This window comes from Oncorhynchus clarkii, chromosome 18 (genome assembly GCF_045791955.1).
Source record: "Oncorhynchus clarkii lewisi isolate Uvic-CL-2024 chromosome 18, UVic_Ocla_1.0, whole genome shotgun sequence".
NCBI lineage: Eukaryota > Metazoa > Chordata > Actinopteri > Salmoniformes > Salmonidae > Oncorhynchus > Oncorhynchus clarkii.
This window is the reverse complement of record NC_092164.1, coordinates 25,251,027-25,275,285: the sequence shown is the minus strand read 5'-3', so window position 1 is coordinate 25,275,285 and position 24,259 is coordinate 25,251,027. Positions and strand designations below refer to the sequence as shown.

The window sequence follows — 24,259 nt, the reverse complement described above, 5'->3', positions numbered from 1 at the left end:
CTTGTGTATCTCACTGGAATACAGACAGTCACAAGCGTTCTTGTGTATCTCACTGGAATACAGACAGTCACAAGCGTTCTTGTGTATCTCACTGGAATACAGACCGTCACAAGCATTTTCGGTATGTAATGAATGTAAAACAGCAAGTTTTCCTAATGAGTAAAAGGCCAAAGTTTAACATATTTCAAATTCCGGAGAGAGAAAAATATATTTAAACCTTCCCGTCGTTCCTCCCACCTACAACCCCCAAACGCTTCCTACCCTAAACGGCCTACTCAGAGCCCTAAACTCTGTCGTGAAAAGGAAATGTGAAAGTTATAAGGTCATTGTTAAAACCCCTTCCAGTGGGGTAGCCACAAGGCTTTGACCTAATTTCTACCTTAATGCCTCTCTACCTCTCCTATTCCCCCGTTCTCCTATTTCCCCCCCCCCCCCCCCCCCCCCCCCCCATCCCTCTCTGCCCTCCTAGCACTTCAGGTGATCTGCATGTTTCTCATTCATGAGACAGGGCAGTTTTCCTCCAATAGGGTGAATGTCCTTGCTCATTACCAACACTGATAGCCACAGGAAACACAACATTACCTGGAGCTAAGCCTCAGCGGTCTCAGTTAGCCAGGCTTTCAGTGTGAGTCACCTACCACCTTTCCCCATCACAATCTAACGGGAAGCTGGCTGGGAACTGGCAAGTCTCCGCCTCCAAATAGAGGGTACTGTGATAGACATAGAGACCCACTGGGTGGAATAGTTCTTCTGGCGCCTTCTGTCTCACCTGTTCCATCAGACAGAAGTGATTATTTGGATATTTTTCTGGGCTGTTCGTTATGGATCGAGTGCAGATCCAGCGCCTCCCAGCTCGGGAGCCTGTTGAGAGGGCTTTGTGGAAGAGTGTTAGGGAAAGGTGAAGAGTAGGTGCACGTTTGGAGCACATTCACCCAAGGTATGTTTATTTGAGTGTGTGTTTTGGGTATGTTCAGAGGGTCAGTGCATGACTCAAGGGTTGTGTGGTTGATGTCTGAGTGTATGACACGCACATTTCATATTGTGAGAGTTAAGGTTTGTTTAACAGCTCAACAGTAAAACACAGTTATATATTTTTTTGTTCTTAAACGTGCTGTCTTTTCTCTTTGGAAGAACACTTTCCGGGTGTAGATGACTTTATCTGGCCTTTTTTATTAGAAGGGTACAGAGAAACTGCCACAGTCGAAACACTGATTGTCAAATGTCTTTATTTGTTTTAAAAGAAAGATGTTGAGATTTAAAATCAGACTCCTTTTTGTCACAGACATTGAAAGGATAACTCGCGCTCTCATCCTTCGACGGGGGGAGAAAAAAACGGTCATTTTGGAAGGTTATAGACGTCATAATCAATGCACTTTTGAAACTGCCCTCTGCACTGGTATGCCTGACAGCCTAATACCAGAGCTCTGAAAGGGTTATGTCAGCCACGAATACGCCTGATATTAAGCAAGACTCAAGCAAGCAATTACAAGTGTCATTTTAATTATCTGTAAAAGTCGTTCCCTTTATTTACCTCCAATCAGAAGAGAGCTGGTGAAATCAGCTGGTAACAGGTGGCATCAGTCAAAATGCCAGCTGTAATTGCCTTTGTTGAGGGTGGCACTTAAACTAAAGGAGGAGAAAAATAGAAAGTGTCATCTGAAAGAAAACGTAGCCTAAAAAGTAAACATGATGATTTCTTTGTCTATCTCGTCTAGAAACACAAAAGATTGATTAGCGGTGAGGTATTGAACAAAATAATGGCATAGTGTAGGCTAACATTAGTAGGTTCGGAATGACTTTGTTTCAGAGTACAATGCCCAACGTCAGGCTGGTGCTTATAGTATACTGAGGCATCTGTCAGAGATGTCACCTAAACAAAGCAGGCTCTCCGAAGGCAATGCTACTTGCTTCTTTGATTGACAAGTCACACATTGTCATTTCTGTCTTCTCCAAGCTCTTTGGTGTGTAACGTTGTGTCTGATAGCCAATGTTCTTGCTTGGAGATCACATCCACTGAGCACCCCACTCGCACTCCCCACCTCTCCCCATAAACACGTGGACCTGTATGGAAGCACAGAACCCCAACCGGGCGTTTAGTAGCTTTCACGGTCCGTTTTGGACAATTGTAGATGTCTAGAGGTTTGCAGGGAGTGGGATGATCTTCACCTCTCCTCTATGTCCAAGGCCCATTGTTTCCAGGTCCGTTGCTCAATATTGAAGACGTCACATTGTAGCGCCTCTCTTCATGCGTTAACCTATACCCTACACATGGACCTATAGCCCACTGAAAAATGCTCTATGAGAGGTTTGGGGTGTAAAGAAAGGCCTTTTAAAACCTGTCCATCCTTAGATAATGTCATTCACTCCTCCTGGGTATTCGTCGGTATTCAGGCTGTGTCCAGAGATCAGGTCTGCAGTGGGAGGGGTAATAGCTTCCCAGGCCTCCTGCTTCTTTGTTAACCCCTGCCGCCCGCCTGCTAGGCCACCCTTAGAAACCTGCCTGGGAGAAAGGGGAGTAGGGAGTCCACAGCACGTTGTGTTGCTAGGAAATGGTTGAACCTCTGGGATGAGGGGGTTAGGGGGTGTCGCGGTAAGTTGGGAAGGGACCAAAGGGGAAATATAATAATAATAATAATAATAATAATAACATGTTATCAAGTGCAGTGCCAAGGTATATCTGGGACCACACAGCAGGAGTTTGAATGTCTCACTTTCTTTTTGGCTTTTCTTTGGCTTTCTCTTTTTTCATGTCTGAGAGCATTACCCAGTCTGAACTTGCCTAAACCCTTGTGGTCACACCTCTTGAAAAGGTTTTGTTTCCCCCATCAATTGGTATTCTAACCAGGTCAGCTGATTCTTCTGGCCCTGTCTACGTAGCCGTTTTCATTTTAATTTGCACCTGTTGTTCGGAAGGCAAGTGCAGACCCGCGGATTATACAAAGATCATGCATGGACATACTGTATATGCTCAACGTAATCGTATTACTCTCCATAGTAAATAAAACAAAATATCAGATTTTTTTTCCCCCGTCTCAGTTTTGTAATTTGAAAGGTTTTAAGGTTTTATTTAGTAGTCATATATAGCTACAGTACAGCAATTAAAACGGACCTGAAAAATGTTTGCACTCTTTTTCCTCGCCTTCCCCTAGCCACATTTGAAATCGGTTCCCATGATGTCATACTCTGATTTCCCCCCCTCTGTGGTTGTTTTGAGTCTGTTTCTCTAGAGTAGTGTTTTAGGAACTAGCAGTGAGCTGTGTCTGGGTGTGATGCGGTGATGTGCCGGCCCTGTTTCTCTCGCTGAGCTAATGTCCTGTGTTCGTTCCTCTAATACGTCTTTAGGCTTCCTTTTGTAGGACAGACAATTTATGGGCCTTGTGTGTAGACTGGAGAGGCTAGAGAACCAGCCTTGTGAGGGCAGACTAATTCACAAACAGCCACCTTCAATTGAGTTCACAGCCCTTATTTACAGGCTGCCTATTTTAAGAGAAGCTGCCATGTGTCTGGGACCAAGTGTTGTGGAATCAAGCGGGCCGCTACTTGTGTGAGTTATTTTAATGTGGGGCTCGACTGCGCAGTATTTCTCTCCGCAACCATGACTCATTGAAAACACTCCCTGAAAAAGACAAGAGGAGAGGGAACGGAGGGAAAGGAGTGGGGTGCAGGTCCTGTTTTGATTAAGTTCGTTTTTTTTTACACTTGTATGTATTATTTCATTTCTCATTGTAAGGATTTGACTTGACGGTTGATATCTGTCAAATTCTGGGGAAAAATGCAGTACAGTCACTTATTTAGGAGTGGTGAATGTGATGAAATGACTAGGGGTTAAGAAGTTTCAATCCAGGGGGGGTATGGCTATTTGACATTTGTAAATATCAGAAGTGCGGAGTATCTCAGCCACGTCATGTATGCTTTAGATCTGTGAGCCCAACTGAAAGGTGTAGCTAGGTTGGCATCTCAGGCAGTCACCTTTGTGGCTATTTTGGCGTATCTACGTAGCAGCTGACTGACTCCACACACCATGATGGGTAAAGTTACAGATTCCAATCTGTCGCTGTGGGTGTTGTTGTAATTGGGATGTACCCCCACAAGAAAGGGCCCATGTCCCAAACAGGAATGGGTTTATTAACCTGTAATCAAATAAAATCAAAGTTTATTGGTCACTCAAGCAGTTTAGCAGATGTTATAACAGGTGCAGCGAAATGATTGTGTTACTAGCTCCTAACAGTGCAGTGCAATCATGACTTCATCTAAGGACATAATCCTCAATGACCTTTTTCCCATTTCAAGGTCAGTACAATGAGCACCAAATCTAAATTCCTCTAGTGACCCATCTTGTTTTGTTTTGTGTTCTCTCCCATTGCAGCGTTGAATTATGAGAACGTGATGGACACTGGTTCAGAGACAGAGGATGAGGACAAGCTGCTGGTATCAGAGGAGGACGGCCTACTCAACGGGGTGTGCAGCCCTGCCAGCCTGAATAACCACGACGCTGGATCCCCGAGGGTGGGCCAGGCCCTGATGACAAAGGAGGATGAGGACGATGACATGAGGGACAGCGGAGTAGACCATGTCTGGCATGACAACGACATGCTGCACGCCTCAGTCGACGGCACTGGTGAGCGTCACACGCGGCCAAAATGTTTTCCGGATTTATTTGGGTTTCCATGAGATGATAGGCTAGCCAACTCTCCCCCCCCCCTCCACCACCCCCACCTCCACAGTAACAGGGTCATAACAGTCATAAGGAGTGGAGGAGATCAAACCACGTTTTGACATGCAGGGAGTTGACAGGGGGCAAGCAGAGAGTCAGGAGACGTTACTGTAACTTGACGATAAGTAGGAAACGTATGATGGTGCCACTGAAGATGGCAGAGGTACGGTGAAGATTCCTACACCCCCACGTGACTGAAACTCACTCGGCTTGTCCCGGCGCTAAATCACAACACATATTTTTACCCTCGCTAAAGTCAACCAGAATGACATGAGATGATATTGACAGATAGTTTCAATCGTGAAACTAAGAGCGTGCATGACATTTTCTGAGAATTACCTCTTTTGATTGTCTCTTTAATCGCAATATGATCAGAGCTTCAGTATATGATTGATGTAGCTCAATTTGCTAATAATCTAGTTTAGATCATTTCGGGCAGGTGATACATACAACTTTGGAGGCGCCTTACTTCTTAGTTTCTTTGGAGCATCACTGATAGCAGAGAGCCTAGTCATGGATGCTTGAAAGATAAATACTTTTAATTAGGGCCAGGGGATCATCATTAAAGGAAGCCAGACTGCTGCAGAAGTCATTAACAATCTTAAATGAAATTTTTATTTTTATGATAGCCATTTACATGTATAATAAGAGTCAATGATTCTCGCAGCGGTGTGACAGAAACAGAGTGTAGCGAGAACTCATGTAAGACATCCCGTTTAAATGAGCCGGTGTTAGCTATTCATTTCTCCTAATGAACTGGGTTCTGTAGAGTGCCGAAAAGGGGGAAATATTTCACCATCTAAAATGTTATTACGCTCAATTGAAAAAAAAAAAAAAAAAAATCTATTGAAAAGGAGGAAGTTCACTTTGTGGTTACTGATTATCGACATAGAAACTGTAAAACATAGTTGTCGTAGACATTCATTGCGTTGTTTTGCTATGTTTACGGATGTTTATATTTCTGCCCCCACTCGTAACAGTCCATATGGGGTTGGATTCTTTAAAAATAGAAATGTTCAAATCCATCAAGATAAAAATAAAATAAACAAGTAGTCAAAGCGTACAGTAATTGTTTATTTGATAAAAGTCTGTGGTGCCTTAATGTCTGTAATTCAACTATGTTGCAATTCCCAGATAATCTGCTTCTCAAGTGATGAAACGTAGTCGGCCATATTTCTGAGACCTAGTGTAGTTAATTCGTGTAGATGATGGGAGTCTTCTCTTTCCCAAGCTTGTGGGCAGAATGTTTGTCTGCCTTTTTCCCCCCTCAGCACATACTGTAGCTTTCCCCTGAGATTAGCTGTGCTTTTCTTCCCTGCCTTGTCTACGTCAGCTTTAGCACCCTGTCCAAAGGATACAGGTTTTGAATCGAAGAGCACTGCAAAAAGTTTCTTAGCTGTGCCTTTCCGGTGCCAGCACAATCAGAGTTTTGTGTTCCAGAATGGTCCTTGACATTCTTTCATCCCACAATGGGGCCGCTGGATGCAGTGGGCTGGAATACATGACATCACTATCATTCTAAAACAAATCACCTGCATTCTCCCCTTTCTGCCCGTGTCTCTTTCTTCTCCCGGCCCGGGCTCTGTTCAAGGCCGTTCAGAGAACTAACAGAAAGGAGGAGGAGGACCTTTGTTTTTTACTGCGCCCTGTTCCACTGGTAACTGGCCATAAACATCGGAATGTATTCAAAACAAACAGCATCAATGGCGTTAAGTAAATAGGTGGACGTATGGCAGGGGGAAGATATTCTGGACCCCTCCTCGGTCGCAGTCAGAAACTTAAACATCCTTCAGTTCAGCGCAGGCCTTCTCTCACACTCCCCCTCTCCTTACATGATTTATCAGGCCGAGAGAGACAGCGAGAAATCAGACTGGCTTTTTGACTCACATGACACTTTCAACTATAAAAACGGGTCTCTCTCTCTCTCTCCAATGGATGTGTAGCTGTCAGAAGCAATAGAAATGGCCCAAAAAGGATCTGTGCAAAGGGCCATAGAAGTGAGGTAGGTGTAAGTGGTCATAGCCTACCTCCTGCTGGAAATTCTCTTCACTCTCATTCCTTGGCCGCATACAGATAAATGGGACTGTTCAAGGTAAAGAGGGAACGAAAAGGGACAAAAAGCAAATCCCCACTTGTGCTCCTTGAGTCATATCAAAAATATGCAGTGAAATTGGATTACTAAAGGCTGCGAAAACCATAATGGCTGCATCCATGCGAACTCTCCCACTTTCCAGGAAAAAGAAATGTGAGGGGAAGAGGAAAAGAGAGCTTGATTAACATTCAGTAAATTAGAAATGACAAAAAAAGTAGCTATCCATATATGCTGGTCTCTTAAACACCAGAATTATATTTGTGGCTGTGGTGGAGGATTTTTTTGATTGCTCACAATACTCCAGTGTATCTTCAACAATATTGCTAAAGGGCCATTTCCTTAGAGTGCAGCCTGGTTTGATGTCATTACTGAGAAGACAACGGCACTCCAAACCCCCTCATATGCAAATGAAAAATGTCTGGCATGTTTCTCCACCACACAGTCAAGCTTCATGTCAAGGGAAAGTTGAGTACTTTTCGTTCAAAATTTTTTATTCTCTGACGCTATTGGCTGTTTTTTTTTATTTATCTGTTTGGTGCAGACGGAAACAGTCTCACTTCAAGCGAAAGAAACCGAAAAAACCCTCCTAATTATTGAAATGAACCAACTATTAAAACACCAGATTTTTCACTCTGCACCAAAATATACGATATTTATATTATATTTGTTGTTCCTGCATGTGATTCGTGAATGCTAATTCAAGTATTCAGGCAACGTTATATTCTGAAGATTTTACACAACTTGTCAGCTACTTTTCAAACTCATTTCCAAAATGTTTTCTGTTAAGTCCACGGTGCAAGAGACAGTAAAGGAGAGAGTTCCTCTATTCCCTTAATCCACTGATTTGTTTGTTTACCCCTCCATGGCAACAAAGTATCCTTGAGACCATAGAAATCACATGGCTAGAACAAGGAGAAACAGAGAGCGAGACAAGAGCCATTTTTATTACCAGCTACTATCTTCTCGGAAGTACCTTGATTTAATTTTCAAAGACAGGACGGAAGGAAGGAGTCACAGAGGACTCCTTAAGTTAATTGTCTGTGGACATGAACACCAACAAAAGTCCTCTTGTTCGCCGCTGCCTACACGGCAGAGAATTTACCCACCAATGTCAAAAGTTGTTCTCTCCCTTGTTTATGAGCCTGTCTGTCAATCTGTGGTCCTTTATTTATGGCTGTCTTACCTGTGCCAGGACAAAATGCAAGTCTGCCCTTGGCGTTCCTACGACTATGCATTACGTTGATTGGTAATAGATTCTAAACCCACAGTCCAGGATTTTATGCGAAAACCCCCCTGTATAGTTTGTCATTTTTTCTGCCACATGTAGATTGTTAGTATTGTCACAGTGAGGGAATAAGAACTGCAAGGCCTTTTGTGCCAGGTTACTCTTCTCTGACTGTTCAGGTGGATGGGGCTGGCTTCTTGAATTAATCTTTCTTTCTGGCAACTCTCACTACCCCCGGAATGGCAGAGCAGCTTTCTTTCCCACTGCTTGTTGTTGTTTTTAAGGTAAATAAGGCTCTGTCTGGTCCTGATGATTAAGAATGCCACACAAAGCCTCGGCACAGTGCAACACAGCAAGCCCTTTATATCTCCGTACCTTCCTCTGAAGGCTTCATTGTGAGGCTTGGGTTTGCTTGGTACACTACAGCATTGAACTGAACTTCTCTTTTCCTTCTCTTCCCTACTCCCTCCCCTCCTCCCTCCCCTCTTTTCTCCACAGATGAAATGAAAGATGATTATGACACTTTGGGGCCTGACGCCCCTCTTCAGACGGTTGGAAACGGTACGGGTGAGTTGATTTAATCCATTGTGAGGAGATTTGATGTACAGATGTAGGATCTTAATTTGATAACCCTGTTGCAGAATAACTTTCCTGCAATGCAAGCATAGTCCTGGACCAGAATTAATTGTAATCCACATAATAATTCACATTTCCTGCTACTGCAGGATTATTTTTCTGCTGTAGCAAACTGTCTCAAATTAAGATCCTACATCTGTATTGTGTTGAAAGACGAGGCCGAGACCAACCACCCTTCCAATCCCTGTGTGGGTCGCTGTGTATCTGTGTGTCCGTGTAGAGCACTAGTGTCCCTGCATGGTCCTTTCTACACAAAACTGTGGAGCCTAATCCTACCTGCCATTTTGAATTAAGTAAACAAAGCTGATTTCCACCCACAAGCCTCTTGGGCATTAAGTTTTCCCTCCATGATATCATCCTGACCGCTGCTGACAACTGGCCTCGGCACCGTTTGGGTAAACACTCACCACATAAGGGGAATACTTCCTTAGGAATCTTCTATTCTTCTTTTTATTTATTTAAATAGTTTGTTGATTTTGTGTGTGTGTGAGCACGCACGTGTGCGAGTGTGGTGACTTTCTTTGTGGAAATGTAGACATCGCAAATGTTTCCGTTAAGGCCGTGGAAACAATGTAGTGGCACTGCATTGGTAGAAAGAACCCACCATGGGATTACATGTGATTTCATTTAAGAAATGAAAATTGCTATCACGTCTTGCCACCTAAGAACTCTTTTATCCAGGTGATTTCCTCTATTACAGAGGAGAAAGTAATTTCAAGGGAGGCATCACGAGGTTGAGCTTGTAGCTTGTTGGCAACACAGTGACTTCCCAAATTACATTTCATTTGCAAAATCAAATTAGTCTAAATTTGATCTTTTTGATGTATTTTTATAACCTTAAGACACATATTTGTTTAACGGTGAGTTGTGAATCCAATATAGAGATCTCAAGCATCCTCACAGTTTTGTATCTCTAAAATGCATTAGATGATTCTCAAACGGTTCACACAAAGTCCTAATGAGAATGCAGGAAATTGAGCTGCCTAGTTAACAGTTGTTTCCTACGATTTCATACAAGCTCCTTTGGCACCAGTGACATTTTCATGCCACTTTTGACAACCAAATACACTACCTTGACCTTTCACAAATTGGACCCATAAAATAATCACTGCCAAACAAATCACAATATGAAAATGTACCTTGGCTTGGACATGTCTAATTAAATAAGTAACTATCTAAATCCAGTCAAATCAAACCGTTTGCGTGACTTCCTGTAACATTTAGCACAACAATGTTATATGTGACGAGTTTTATAACAGTGATATGATAGGTGGGGGAAATAGAATATAGACTTGCCCCAGGTTGTCGGAATGCCGTATAGTATAGTTGGAATTAACGTGAACCTTTGAGTGTCTATCATCTGCTGTTGACTAATGAAGGTTGCCGGGTTTTGATGAGCTTTGTTTGCTTTTGGAGCCACAGCTATCTCTACTCTGCAGCTTTCTGGATTCCCTAAAGAGAAGGGACTGGAGGATATGAGAAAACGCGCAATGTGTGACTTCAGCAATTTCAGAAAGACAGCTTCAGAAAGTGTTTTAAGGACTATGGTTTAAAGCTTCTTTTTTTTTGTGCAACGTTGTTGTTTGTCCTCAGTAATCTGTTCCACAGCCGATCCACTAACCAGAGACATTTTATTGACCCCTTGTCAATACACGGGGAATTTGATTGTGCTGTTGCTACACAATGTGTAAATAAAATGTTGTTTTCGAGAGGCTTAAAAACCCCGAGGCTTAATTAAATAGATATAATCTCAAAGATCCAAAATTGTAAAATACAAATTCTTTTCATTTCACGTATGAAGGAAAATTAGAAGTCATTTGACCAGTTTGAATTGTGTTCCCCACATTTATTGTGTAACTGGTAATACGATTCAAGGAAATACAATATGTTTATCTGAAATACTTTCCCACGATTTAAGGTGGTACTTTTCTAAGATGAACTCATATTTCTTGTTTTAGTGGCTGTTGCGTGACAAGATAACACAGTAATTCAGATGTATTCTCCCACAACTACTACCTTAATGTCTGTTGTGGAGTTTCTTCATCCCATTTAGACCTGACACGTTCTCAGTATTGCTGTAACACACATTTCTCTTGGGGAGTGAAGAATCCAATTTCTCAAAACCCATCTCTCTCTCTCTCTCTCTCTCTCTCTCTCTCTCTCTTTCTCTCGCTCTCCCTCCCTCCTCCTTCTCTCTTTCTCTTCTTCTTTTCAGTTAAGAATGTTGTTGATTGCACTTCAGAGTTTGAGGAGTTCTTCGCTAAGCGTAGTAAGCTCCAGGAGGAGAGCCTGAGCGAGAGCCACAGCCACGTGGTCAGCATCGCTGAGTACCTGCAGCGGGGCGACACTGCCATCATTTACCCAGAAGCACCCGAGGGAGAGGAGCTGTCCCGTCTGGGCACGCCCGAAGCGCCTGAAACAAACGGCCAGGAGGAAAATGGTAAGAGTCCAGAAACCAGCCAGGGAGGGCAAGAACAGAACCGGGGACAGGGGCTGTATGTATGAAGCATCTCAGAGTAGGAGTGCTGATTTAGGTTCAATTTGGCCTTTTAGATCACAAAGAATAAGACTACATGGACAGGGGTGAGCTGGGGCCATATGTTTGAAATGTTTTAGAGTAGGAGTGTGATCTAGGATCAGTGTTGCCTTTTAGACCACAATGAATAAGATTACATAGACTTGGGGGAGCTGATCCTGGATCAGCGCTCCTCCTTTGAGACTCTTGCTACGTACGTCACCCGAAGAGAACAGAGCAGCAGTGGTGTGGCTGGACTCTTCTTGGTCTCTGTGGCTCTGTGACATGGGCAGCTGTTGGTCTCACAGATTCTTCACTGGATGCCTCTGTGTTTACCTTCGGTCCTCCAGTCTTTAAGCAGCAGCAGCTGCCAGAGATCTGAAATAAGATAGTACACCTCTCAGACCCCGGGGGAACAGGGATTGAATTAGAATGGATTTATGATACGTACTTCAGAAATGATGAAAGTGTGGGAAAAATGGTATTAAATAAGCCACTTAAAAGCAATTAGGCGAGGGGACTATGGTTAAGGGGAGCAAGGAAGGACGAGGGGGGAGGGTGGGTGAGGTAGTGTTCTTAAAAACCAGGTCAAGGTGCTTTATTTCAGACTGACATTTGTAAGATATCAGTGTAAAACAGTGTAAGATTAGATATCATGTTTCATTTTTGTCTTAAATCAAAAGTCAAAGAAACACAATTACTTAAGCTAAAAGTATGCTAAGCAACACATTTTAAAGTGTATAGGTCAATTAAAAGCTAATTCAATTTAGTATGTGTGAATTTTCACGTGTGTCTTAGTATGTGATATAAGAAAAGGGGGGTGGGGGGGGGAGAGTCTGTGTGTGTGTGCGTGTGTGTGTATGTGTGCATGTGTGTCAGGGCATGGATGCCAGCCTGAGACGACGGCACTCTGTAGAGCAGATTGCAGTGATACCTCCCATACCATTCCGGGCAGTACGCCCATTAGCTGCCATTGATTTGCTGACCTTTTGGACTGCTTTCTCTCCCCCCCCCCCGTCTCCCCCCCCCCGTCTCCCCCGTCTCCCCCGTCTCCCTTACCCAGACCTGCCACCTGGAACTCCAGATGCTTTCGCCCAACTGTTGACCTGCCCCTACTGCGACCGGGGCTACAAGCGCTTGACATCGCTCAAGGAGCACATCAAGTACCGCCACGAGAAGAACGAGGAGAACTTCGCCTGCCCCCTGTGTAACTACACGTTTGCTTACCGCACTCAGCTTGAGCGACATATGGCCACGCACAAGCCCGACAGAGATCAGGTGAGGATCATGTGCCCTCGTTTTTTGTTGTTGTTGTTGTTGCCGTTTTCAACCCCTTTATTATTCCTCTCCCCTTCCTGTTCCCCTCACTTACTTCGTTTCTAATGTGCTACGATCTCTCTGAGGAAAATATATCATTTTGATTGGCAATCATTATGAATTTTTCATGGCATTTTGGAGATGCAGATCTTTTAATGGTAATAACTTTAATTGAGGCCCTAAATGGTTTTTTGATGGCCCCGTCTGATATGATTTTGCGGTCTTATGTTCACGATCAAATGATTATGTTAATTTCCAATTTAGACATTTTATCTGCTCCTTAATTTCACTTCAACTAGTAGATTTTATGTTCTTTAAAATCAAGCATTTCCTTCATGCAGTACTAAAGTCAGCAAAAAAAGAAATGTCTCTTTTTCAGGACCCTGTCTTTCAAAGATAAATCGTAAAAATCCAAATAACTTCACAGATCTTCATTGTAAAGGGTTTAAACACTGTTTCCCATGCTTGTTCAATGAACCATAAACAATTCATGAACATGCACCTGTGTCGTTAAGACTCTAACAGCTTACAGACGGTAGGCAATTAAGGTCACAGTTATGAAAACTTAGGACACTAAAGAGGCCTTTCTACGGACTCTGAAAAACACCAAAAGAAAGATGCCCAGGGTCCCTGCTCATCTGCGTGAACATGCCTTAGGCATGCTGCAAGGAGGCATGAGGACTGCAGATGTGGCCAGGGCAATAACTTGCAATATCCGTACTGTGAGACACCTAAGACAGCGCTACAGGGAGACAGGACGGACAGCTGATTGTCCTTGCAGTGACAGACCACGTGTAACAACACCTGCACAGGATCGGTACATCCGAACATCACACCTGCGGGACAGGTACAGGATGGCAACAACAACTGATCGAGTTACACCAGGAACGCACAATCCCTCCATCAGTGCTCAGACTGTCCGCAATAGGCTGAGAGAGGCTGGACTGAGGGCTTGTAGGCCTGTTGTAAGGTAGGTCTTCACCAGACATCACCGGCATTAACGTTGCCTATGGGCACAAACCCACCATACAGGACTGCCAAAAAACTGACGAGTCGCGGTTTTGCCTCACCAGGGGTGATGGTCGGATTTGTGTTTATCGTCGAAGGAATGAGCGTTATACCGAGACCTGTACTCTGGAGCGGGATCGATTTGGAGGTGGAGGGTCCGTCATGGTCTGGGGCGGTGTATCACAGCATCATCGGACTGAGCTTGTTGTCATTGCAGGCGATCTCAACGCTGTGCGTTACAGGGAAGACATCCTCTTCCCTCATGTGGTCCCCTTCCTGCAGGCTCATCCTGACATGACCCTCCAGCATGACAATGCCACCAGCAATACTGCTCGTTCTGTGTGTGATTTCCTGCAAAACAGGAATGTTAGTGTTGCCAATGCCAGCAAAGAGCCCCAAAGAGCAAAGATCTCAATCCCATTGAGCACACCTGGGACCTGTTGGATCGGAGGGTGAGGGCTAGGGCCATTCCCCCCAGAAATGTCCGGGAACTTGCAGTTGCCTTGGTGGAATAGTGGGGTAACTGGCAAATCTGGTGCTGTCCATGAGGAGGGGACGCACTGCAGTACTTAATGCAGCTGGTGGCCACACCAGATACTGACTGTTACTTTTGATTTTGAACCCCCCTTTGTTCAGGGACACAGTATTCCATTTCTGTTCGCCCCATGTCTGTGGAACTTGTTCACTTGTTCACTATGTCTCAGTTGTTGAATCTTGTTATGTTCATACAAATATTTACACATGTTAAGTTTGAAGAAAATAAACGCAGTTGACAGTGAGAGGACGTTTCTTTTTTGGCTGAGTTTATGTCAGAATCAACATGTACACTTATTATTGAGTCTCACTCACTCGCAATGTATTTTCTTTTAGATAAACTAACCTGGGAATTTGTTGACAATTTGCATGCATCACATCCAACTCCCTGTGTGGAAGAAATAAACCTTCTATTCATAGATGTTACATTTGCTTGCCATCCGTGTTTTAAAAAAGAAGTGAATCTGAACAAAGCAGTAGTGACAATTGAAGTCCTCTTGGGGTAAAAAAGAAAAAAAGAAAGACAAAATGTGTTGTTCAGTTAGTGAATTGTCGTGTCATCGCTTACAGGCAAGCCCTAATCCCATGTTCCATGAGAACTGTCTCTACCTAGGAAAAGATGCCCTCGCCATAAACACCATAAACAAATCTAAAATAACCTGTAACACTCCTTATCCAATTAACCAATCAAGAGAAAATATGTCATTAATACACGCCAATAATATTTGAATACCCAGCCCATGCGCCCTGCCCCGCCCACAACATCCAACATCCCATCCCTAACCTTCCTTGAGTCATGTAGGATAGCATGTCCCCCTCCGCCAAAAACACATTTGCTGGTGTTGGTGCCATTGACAATTAGGATTAGAGAATGATTGTATCTTATTGGCACAACCAATCAGAGGGAAGCAGGGGAGGGAAGCAGGGGGAGCCAAAGCAGCTGTTGCTGTTTGTTTATGCAACTCAGCAACGTACGAGCGGTGGGGTCCCTGACTGGCGCTTGGCGGCCCCACCGACAGACAGACCCACTCCTGCTCGATCTTTGAAGGTGGCTTCCGTTTGAACAATCCTCCCTGTGTCCTCCCTTACGCCATCTGTCTCCCCAGGAATGTGGGTAGAGTCAGCACACCCCAGCAGTTGTCAGGCTGGATCAGGACGCTGGCTGCTTCTTCCTGCTATGCCTGCCTTGGTAGCGAGTGCTGCTGAGAGATCTTTTGTATTGCCTAAGCATTTAACGTGTTCACCTCCGACTCAGAAATAATTGTGCACGTCTGGTGTGCCTCCCGTTTACACGTACGCTGTTATTGTTGTTGTTATTACTATTACATTTGGATTTTGAAACAGGCAGAGGCCTCCCCCTCTTTGAATTGCAAATTTGAGGGGCCGCAACTGATGTTTACCTTTGAACAGAGAATCAAGGCCTAGTCCCATCCTATAGTCTGAGATTATTAAAGAGACGTTTGAGGATTCAAATGATTAGGGGAAATCTGTTCCAATTAAGACATTTCAATATTTATGGAAATGTGTTGTTTCTTCATGTAAAATTACTGTTGTTTGCAGGTATGTGAAATACAGGGAAGAACTTCTTGTGAAATAGTCAGAATATCTTTCGAGTGATTACCCCAAATTAATAAAAGCAGATCAGATTGCTTGTTTCTAATGAGGGGGAAACTATATAAAAAAAAGAGCCCCTTTCATTTATTTTATTTTGTTGGCTGCCAAATTCTAAAGGCATGCTTCCTTGGCTCGAGAGCCAGGAAATGAAAAGGTATGTGATTCCCTCTGTTATCAGCACCACTCTTGTACTCTCTCGTTGGAGTTGGAAGTAGAAAGAGGCAAGATGGGCTGTGTAGCAATGTAAGACATTTGGCTTGTCGGTCGATTGCACCGAGGGCTGATTGCGATTGTTTAGTGAACTATTTTCCCCCTGTAATGTTGTTAGTGGAACTTATGTAAATACCTGCTTCTTTCTCTATAGCACCAACTGCTGAACCAGGGGGCTGGCAACCGCAAGTTCAAATGCACAGAATGTGGCAAGGCCTTCAAATACAAGCACCATCTGAAGGAACACCTGCGGATTCACAGTGGTGGGTAGCAAGGGGGCCTGTGCACTCCGCTTTGAATATGCATAACCTTGATTTAAGGCTGTGGTGAACTTCACAGGTTGTACAAAAATCGATTGTGTTTTTCTTTTCTCTCTCCCACTGTTCCAATGGATGACTTGAGCTACTTTGTTTCCTTCTATCTGCCAATCTCACAATTGAGCTGTTCAGTGTTTACACTTTAGTTTGGCATAATTAAAAGTGTTCATTGTTGATACATTTTCCCTGAGCCCACTTATATTTAATCATTGAGAATATGTGTGTTCCTTATGTCATTCAAAATACGCTCATGGCAGATTTTTTAAGTATACATTGTTGTCTCTTTTCAGGTGAGAAGCCATACGAATGCCCAAACTGCAAGAAGCGCTTCTCCCACTCAGGCTCCTACAGCTCTCACATCAGCAGCAAGAAGTGCATCGGCCTTATAGCAGTCAACGGGAGGATGCGCAACAACATGAAGACAGGCTCTTCCCCTACATCAGCCTCGTCCTCCCCCACTAACACCGCCATCACCCAGCTGAGACACAAGCTAGAGAACGGAAACGGAAACGGCAAGCTCCTGGGCCACCATCAGGACCAGAACAACCACCACCTGAACATCAAAACAGAACCACTAGACTTCAACGACTACAAACTCATGATGGCCTCCCATGGCTTCAGCGCACCTGTGCCCTTCATGAACGGAGGGATGGGGGGAAATAGCAGCCCGCTAGGGATCCACTGCTCAGCCCAGAGCCCCATGCAGCACCTGGGGATGGGGATCGAACAACAGTTCCTGGGCTACCCGTCCCTGAGCAACAACCTGAGCGAGGTCCAGAAGGTGCTCCAGATCGTGGACAACACTGTGTGCAGGCAGAAGATGGACTGCAAACCGGAGGAGATCTCCAGGCTCAAGGCTTACATGAAGGAGCTCGGGAACCAGATCGAGGAGCAGAAACAGGGACTGACGTCACAGGGGGGTCACCAGATTGGTCTGCCAGTCATCAGCCATAACGGTGCCACTAAAAGCATCATCGACTACACATTAGAAAAAGTGAACGAAGCCAAAGCTTGTCTCCAGAGCTTGACCACGGACTCAAAGAGACAAATTAGCACTATCAAACGCGAGAAATCCAACCACATGCTAGATTTAGGTACAGAGGATAAGATGCATGAGAACAACATTATGTTTACACCCTTTGCTTGCCAATACTGCAAAGAAGCCTTCCCAGGTCCAATTCCCTTGCATCAGCATGAACGTTACCTGTGTAAAATGAATGAGGAGATCAAGACAGTTCTCCAGACTAGTGAGAACCTTATGCCCACAAAACAGGGGATGTTTACAGAGAAGCATGCCCTCCTGCTCTCGTCCATGCTGTCTGAGAAAAGCCCCATCAACCCGTACAAGGACCACATGTCAGTGCTCAAGGCCTACTTCGCCATGAACATGGAGCCCAATTCAGAGGAACTACTGAAGATCTCCATAGCAGTCGGCCTTCCTCAGGAATTCGTCAAAGAGTGGTTCGAGCAGAGGAAAGTTTACCAGTACGGCACCCCAAGAACTCCACCATTAGAACAACAACGGAACAACCATGCAGATATGGTTCTAGCCGCAAACAACCACAACCACACTCCCTCTAAAGACTCAATGGCAGCGAGATCCCCAGTGTCCCTGATCAAGTCTAATAACCGTGACCGCAACCGTGACCACCATATCACGTCCCCCTCCATTGCAGAACTCCATAACAACGTCAACAACTGTGAGAACCAGCTCAGACTCATGAAAGCGAACACGTTCAGTGGACACACCAAACACATGGGTGACCACTCCAAATTGGACCACCAGTCAAGGAGCAGCACACCTTCTCCTTTGAACCTTTCCTCCACATCTTCCAAAAACTCCCAGAGTAGCTCATATACTCCAAACAGCCTGATGTCTGAGGACCTGAACCTCAACATGAACCTGTCTGAACAACCACTGGACCTGTCACTGCCAAAGCTCATGAAGGAGCCCAAACATGCCATGACCGTGAAGAGCAGACCTAAACTAAACGGTATTAACCACCATGACCACTCCAGTGTTCCCTCCCCACGAGAACACTTCGAAGAGCCACTTAACCTGGCCTATCTCAAGAAGGAGTTTGAAGCCAGAGGCCAGAACCACCACAATGGAGACCTCAACAAAAGCACCAGCCCCTTGTTCGGGATGAACCCCTTCGGTGCCAAACCTATGTACACGTCGCTTCCGCAACAGAGCGCATTCCCACCGGCCACCTTCATGTCACCGATGCAGGCCAGCATGCCTGGGCTGAGGCCGTACCCAGGGCTGGATCAGATGGGCTTCCTACCACACATGGCCTACACTTATGCAACAGGAGCAGCTACCTTTGCTGAGATGCAGCAGCAGCAGAGGAGAAAATACCAGCGAAAGCCTGGTTTCCAGGTAAATAGATAAGCCGCTTGTGGTTTAGTTTCTAAGCCTCAGGTTTATCCTCTATCTCTCTCTCTCTCTCTCTCTCTCTCTCTCTCTCTCTCTCTCTCTCTCTCTCTCTCTCTCTCTCTCTCTCTCTCTCCATCTGTACCTTCTCTCTCTCTCTCTCTCTCTCTCTCTCTCTCTCTCTCTCTCTCTCTCTCTCTCTCTCTCTCTCTCTCTCTCTCTCTCTCTCTCTCTCTGTCTGTCTCCTCTCAAATTCTCTAAAATGATCTGCTCATTGTGCCACTAATTAAAAGGTACTCTAATGAGCTCAAATGCTCACCTGCAGCACATTGAACCGGGGAGAAAACACAGTCAGGTAGATAACCAGCTGTCAAACGCTCCTGGAGTTGTTCAGTTCTCCAAGCAGACGTCATTAGCGATATCAGCACATAATTGCTGTTTCAGAGGAGGTTATGATGTGAGGGATTCAGTTGTTGCCAGACTCCACCGTGAATTGTCCTTACCGCAGAGTGCAGGCAGCATCACATCTCCAGCTGTTCAGTGTAGTCTATTCCAGAGTAAAACATAGACTATGTACCCTTTAAAATCAATCTGTCTCAGCCTAGTTTATTTTTTATTTTTTATTTTTTTCCTTAGGTATTTTTTTGTGTGTGAATAGTGTGAGGGACAACGTGTATGTGATCTGTGCAATAGGCAAAGGGTAAGCCCTGGAGCTGCACACAGCACCGAGGATCTGACTCCAACTCCAATTCTCTGCCACTGTCTTGTATTTTATTTTAAAGAGAGTTGCCCTCTAAAGCCAAAATGAGTTTCTACATGCCGATTAATAATGCACAGGCTCCATGTTCATTCCCACTGAATGCTGAAGGCTGTTTAACATAGAGGGAACCATTTTGATAAAAAAAAGTATTAATAATGTTTCCTATTCTAAGTTATTAAATTAGATTTAAAAAATACAGCTACGGGCATTTAGCTCAAATTGATTGCGGAATGATAGTAGCTCTGTTCTTTAAAAACAGTGTAAGAAAGAAAGTGTCCCCGCCAAAGGAGTCATTGTCAGACCAGAGCGAGCACTTCTTAATGAGAACAGTGGTGCGTCTCAATATTGGTCATTTAGAACACCTCTTGATTTAATCATTATGAGTTGGAAATTAGAAGAATATGACAATATGGCCCCGCAAAGGGCTCTCTCTTATTATTATGACCTTCTAATGTGATAATACTCTCCCCCATTCATTTAAGGTCAAGCCTATCGGGTTAATCTTCCCTTATGAAGAACAGATACATATGGAATGAAAACTCTTTCATGTATAAAATTAGACTGATTCAAATATATGGAGGACAGATTTAAAAATGTAAAATAATTCAAATAATATAAAACATTCAGGGTAGATTGTCAACCATTACAGTGTAGTCTGCCTTTTATATTTACACCTGCGCTCTCTATTGGAGTGTTAGTAATTAGGTCAAAAAACTTAAGTTCCATTCAGTCTTTCATTGAGGCAAACATCAGGAGGTCCTCTACCTACATGTAGTTGACATGTGTGGATTGATAAATGTGTCATTTTCTAGGGGGAGCTGCTAGACGGAACAGCCGATTACATGTCAGGACTGGATGACATGACCGATTCAGACTCCTGTCTGTCCCGGAAGAAGATTAAGAAGACAGAAAGTGGTATGTACGCGTGTGACTTGTGCGACAAAACATTCCAGAAGAGCAGTTCCCTCCTAAGACACAAATATGAACACACAGGTATATACTGTTCTGGAACACTTATTTTACCCCGTTGCTTTCATTTCTAATGTTTTGTGTTTATTTAACCCTTTCAACTTTCAATTGTTTTATTTTGTTCCTTCCCCACTTCTTTCCTGCTTTGTTCTTTTTCAGTTGTAATGTAAATCGAGACCTAACCTTGTTTCTTCATTGACAGGGGTGAGGAGATATACTTACTTATATGTAGCGCAAAACATGACATTATTAGGGTTATGCCAGAAATACCTTTCTCTGAATATTATAAGCTCCATACTTAAATCAGAATGTGGCAGAAAGAGCCTAACTAAATGTTGTGTCATTGCTTTGCATAATGCATGAGGGCACTGTCTGAGGTAAATGTCACCCTTGGCCATTTCTAATTATATCCATCACACGCTATTTTATTAACCCTATTATTATTTAGAAAACACACTAAGCGTACCCACATATACAACTAGTAAAGAGACAGAGACAGACTGCTGAAAGTGTCACTTGACCAAACCAGTCTTTTATTGACTATCACTCTAATCAGTGATAGGTCGGTTTAACCCGTTGAACATTTGTGTGTCGATGACGTTTTTTTTTTTTTTTTTTTTTACACTTCTCACAATGAAACGCTTTCACTAAGTTGCATCATTCTTTACACACGTGACTACATGCAGCACGTAGCAGCATGCTTTATGTTTCTTGCCGGTTTATCTAGTTGTGGTATTAGGAGGTGTGCGTTGCAAGTCTAGCAGTTATGGAAGGCGTCGAAGGCATCCCAGGGCTATTTGTGGCTAGGAATTGGCCAGATGTGTTGGTGTCTGTGCTTGGTGGCACAAGTGGTGTCACGAGAAGATTGAAATGCCAAAAGGAGAAACTCTATCTTTTGATTTGTGTCAGATAGACTGTTATATTTCCGGATGTGCTGAGGTGTAGTAAATTCAAAAGGGGTGCAACTGTCCCACACTCCCCACCCCATGATATACACCATGACCAGCCACCATTGCTGGCTGCTGGGAGAGTTTTTATTTAGCCAGATCATTTTGGTAGCATGATGTAATGAAATTTCACTCCATCAATGTAGGGCGGCTCGAGTTTCTCGTCTCACACTTCTGCGTTCAGGGTATCCCATCTTACACGGGGAGCAGAGTAGAGTGGAGTCCCAAAAATAATTGAGGGACAGAGGCGTCTAGAAACTAGAATTATTCTACTGAGATTATCAGGGTAGCCATAGGAGTCTCTTGTTCAATTCTCATCTCCTGTTTGTTTATTTATTTGCCACAGCTTTTTGTTTGTTAAGTGTTTGTGATTCTGTTCCTCCATGCTTTAGCGATAGGAGGGAATTTCATAGTGTAAACACCTGACAGACCCTGTGGTTTATATTAAGCTGTTTATCTTCTCATTTGGAATAAACAAATAAATTATGACAAAGTTAGCATTGATATTGTAATGATAGTTCAAGTTGCTTCATACCATTCGAATCATCGGAATGTACTTTAAGTTTGTGTTTGTTCTCCTCCTGATGCTTTTAATTGTGTTAAATGTAGTAACAACATGGAGAGAGGGGAAACTCATGTCTGCTTTCCTCTCCTTTTGTGTCTCCTCAGGTAAACGGCCACATCAGTGTCAAATCTGCAAGAAGGCATTCAAACACAAGCACCACCTTATAGAACATTCACGACTGCACTCTGGCGAGAAACCGTACCAGTGTGACAAGTGCGGGAAGCGCTTCTCTCACTCGGGCTCCTACTCCCAGCACATGAACCACCGTTACTCTTACTGCAAGAGGGAGGCCGAGGAGAGGGAGGCGGCCGAGAGAGAGGCCCGGGAGAAGGGCCACCTAGAGCCCACAGAGCTACTGTTGAGCCGGGCCTACTTACAGGGCATGACTCCTCAGGGCTACCCCGGCCTGGAGGACCGCGAGGGCATTCTGAGGGAAGGAGGGATGAACGGAGGCATGAGAGATCGTCAGAAGGAAGTTGAAGGAACGTACGCGAAAATAGGACGTAGGGAAGAGGACTTTGAGGAGGAGGAAGAGGAGAGCGAGAACAAGAGCATGGACACAGATCCAGACATGTTGAGGGATGAGGAGGACAACGGCGAGCACTCGATGGACGATAGTTCGCTGGACGGGAAAACAGAAACCAAATCGGATCACGAGGACAATATGGAGGACGGCATGTAATAAAACTACTGCATTTAAAAAGCTTCCCATCTTACTTTTCTGTTCATTATTGTTACCTGCTTGGTTTTAAACGCTGCTGTGTTGAAGCTGTACATGCACGTGCCTGAAGCTTCTAGGAAGCTTTGTATTGAAGGACTCAAAGGGTGGTGGTTGTATATGTCTGCCCAAGGAGACATTGATTTGAAGTTTGATTTTGGGGTGGGGTGGGGTGGGGGGTGGGGGGTGGGGGAGAATTGTGTAAGAAGAGGCTGCATTATGCAAAAATGAAAAATTAATAAATTAATACATTTAAAATATTGTACAGTATTAAGGCCTAAAAATATGTGTGGTGCTAACATCCTAAAAACTCTGTGTTCCATAGTCTTTATGGCACAAACTAGTGACTTGTACAAATTGCACTTCGCTTCTATAATCACTACAAAAATAATAAAAAAGTATTGCCTATGTATATATTTATACAGTGTTGAAAAAAGCAGTAGTCTCCACACTACAGTCCATCAGTTGTATTACTTATCTTTCACTTAATGTGTTGTCTATAGTTTTGCCCTGTCGTCAGGCCAGCTAGCCACACAGTTTTAGGCCTCAGAATTTCTCTGTGAAGGAACTTAACAGACATTACCTGTTTGATTTTAAGATAATGAAGTCTTAAAGAGACCTTGAAATGAAGGGAAAATGGTTTGACAGTACAGTACAGTAGATGGAAGGATCGTGTGAACAATTAAGGAGAAAGCCTTTGTAAGGTGTTTTTGATAAGAAAAAGCCTTATATGCAAACCTTTTAATCTGTGTGTTTCTGCAAGTGCCATCCTTGTATTGTGTGAAAGGAGGGTGACACATGTTACCTCTTCACCAGCTTCAGTATTAAGAGATAGCTCACCTTGATCTTTGAAGCACCCATGTCAGTATTAGTACACTAGGCAGCAGTTCCTTAGTTTACATATGTCTGTGCAATTTTCAGGTTTATTTCATTAACTTTTGTCAGTATTACACCAAACAATTTTTTTAAACAACAAAATTGCATTCATTTTGTTTGTAGGTTGAATAACATTTTATTTATGTGGCCCATTTTATATTTCCTAATTTTATTTATTTCATACTGTAGTGTACAGTATTATAGTTCTTCAATATATAGATATATTTTAGTAAAAATGAACTTGGCGTTGATCATTGGGGCAAATTTTACGTAAAGAGAGCATTTATTGTGTTTTGAAACATTAATTGTGAAATGCGAATTTTCAACTATATTATTTTGTTTTATTTCCTTTATTTTCCAATTACTGGAAATTCCAAATTTGGGAACTTTTATACAATATTGTGAAAACACTGTATTTTTAACTAAAAAAATTCCACTTTCTTCATCTTTTTTTTTTTGCTAAAAAAATGAAGAGGGACTGTTAAGATACAATGTATGATACCATGACTGAAGAAAATCTTTCCTGAAATGTCTTTGTAAAAGTATTATTGAATTTTTAATTTGTAATTTCTCTTGGAAATGACCATGCTCGAATAAAAGTAGCCAAATTACAGAACACAAATGCCTTATGTTCAACTTTTTTTCATGCTTTTGTAGCAGTGCCACATAACTACACCTGTCACTCAAAAAAAGGACTTGTCTGAAAGTAAAAGATCCACATTCCCCCAAAATGGGGAGTTTTCCTAGTACGATTTTTTTACACACGGAATCACACAATAATTCATTATTTTTACAATTATTTTCAAACGTTTTATAACATTCAATAGACAATGATTATTGACAGTCATTTTACCATGACAGAAAA

The 24,259-nt window shown here is 43.3% G+C and overlaps 1 protein-coding gene across 5 annotated transcripts in view; it reads left to right on the top strand.

The window, feature by feature from the left end:
• Positions 1 to 24,016, top strand: part of LOC139373259 (zinc finger E-box-binding homeobox 2-like) — a 78,017-nt gene extending 54,001 nt beyond the window's left edge. For 2 of the 5 annotated variants that reach the window (XM_071113563.1, XM_071113566.1), the window contains 8 exons: positions 4,367 to 4,618; positions 8,530 to 8,598; positions 10,883 to 11,107; positions 12,246 to 12,460; positions 16,020 to 16,128; positions 16,473 to 18,565; positions 20,132 to 20,312; positions 21,905 to 22,662. In XM_071113563.1, coding sequence (XP_070969664.1) covers positions 4,367 to 4,618; positions 8,530 to 8,598; positions 10,883 to 11,107; positions 12,246 to 12,460; positions 16,020 to 16,128; positions 16,473 to 18,565; positions 20,132 to 20,312; positions 21,905 to 22,482 — 3,722 coding nt within the window. In that variant the 3' untranslated portion in view covers positions 22,483 to 22,662. Of the gene's footprint in view, positions 1 to 4,366; positions 4,619 to 8,529; positions 8,599 to 10,882; positions 11,108 to 12,245; positions 12,461 to 16,019; positions 16,129 to 16,472; positions 18,566 to 20,131; positions 20,313 to 21,904 lie in introns of all 5 variants that reach the window. The other 3 variants (XM_071113565.1, XM_071113564.1, XM_071113562.1) reach the window with 3 other exon arrangements.
• The last annotated feature ends 243 nt before the right edge of the window (positions 24,017 to 24,259 follow it).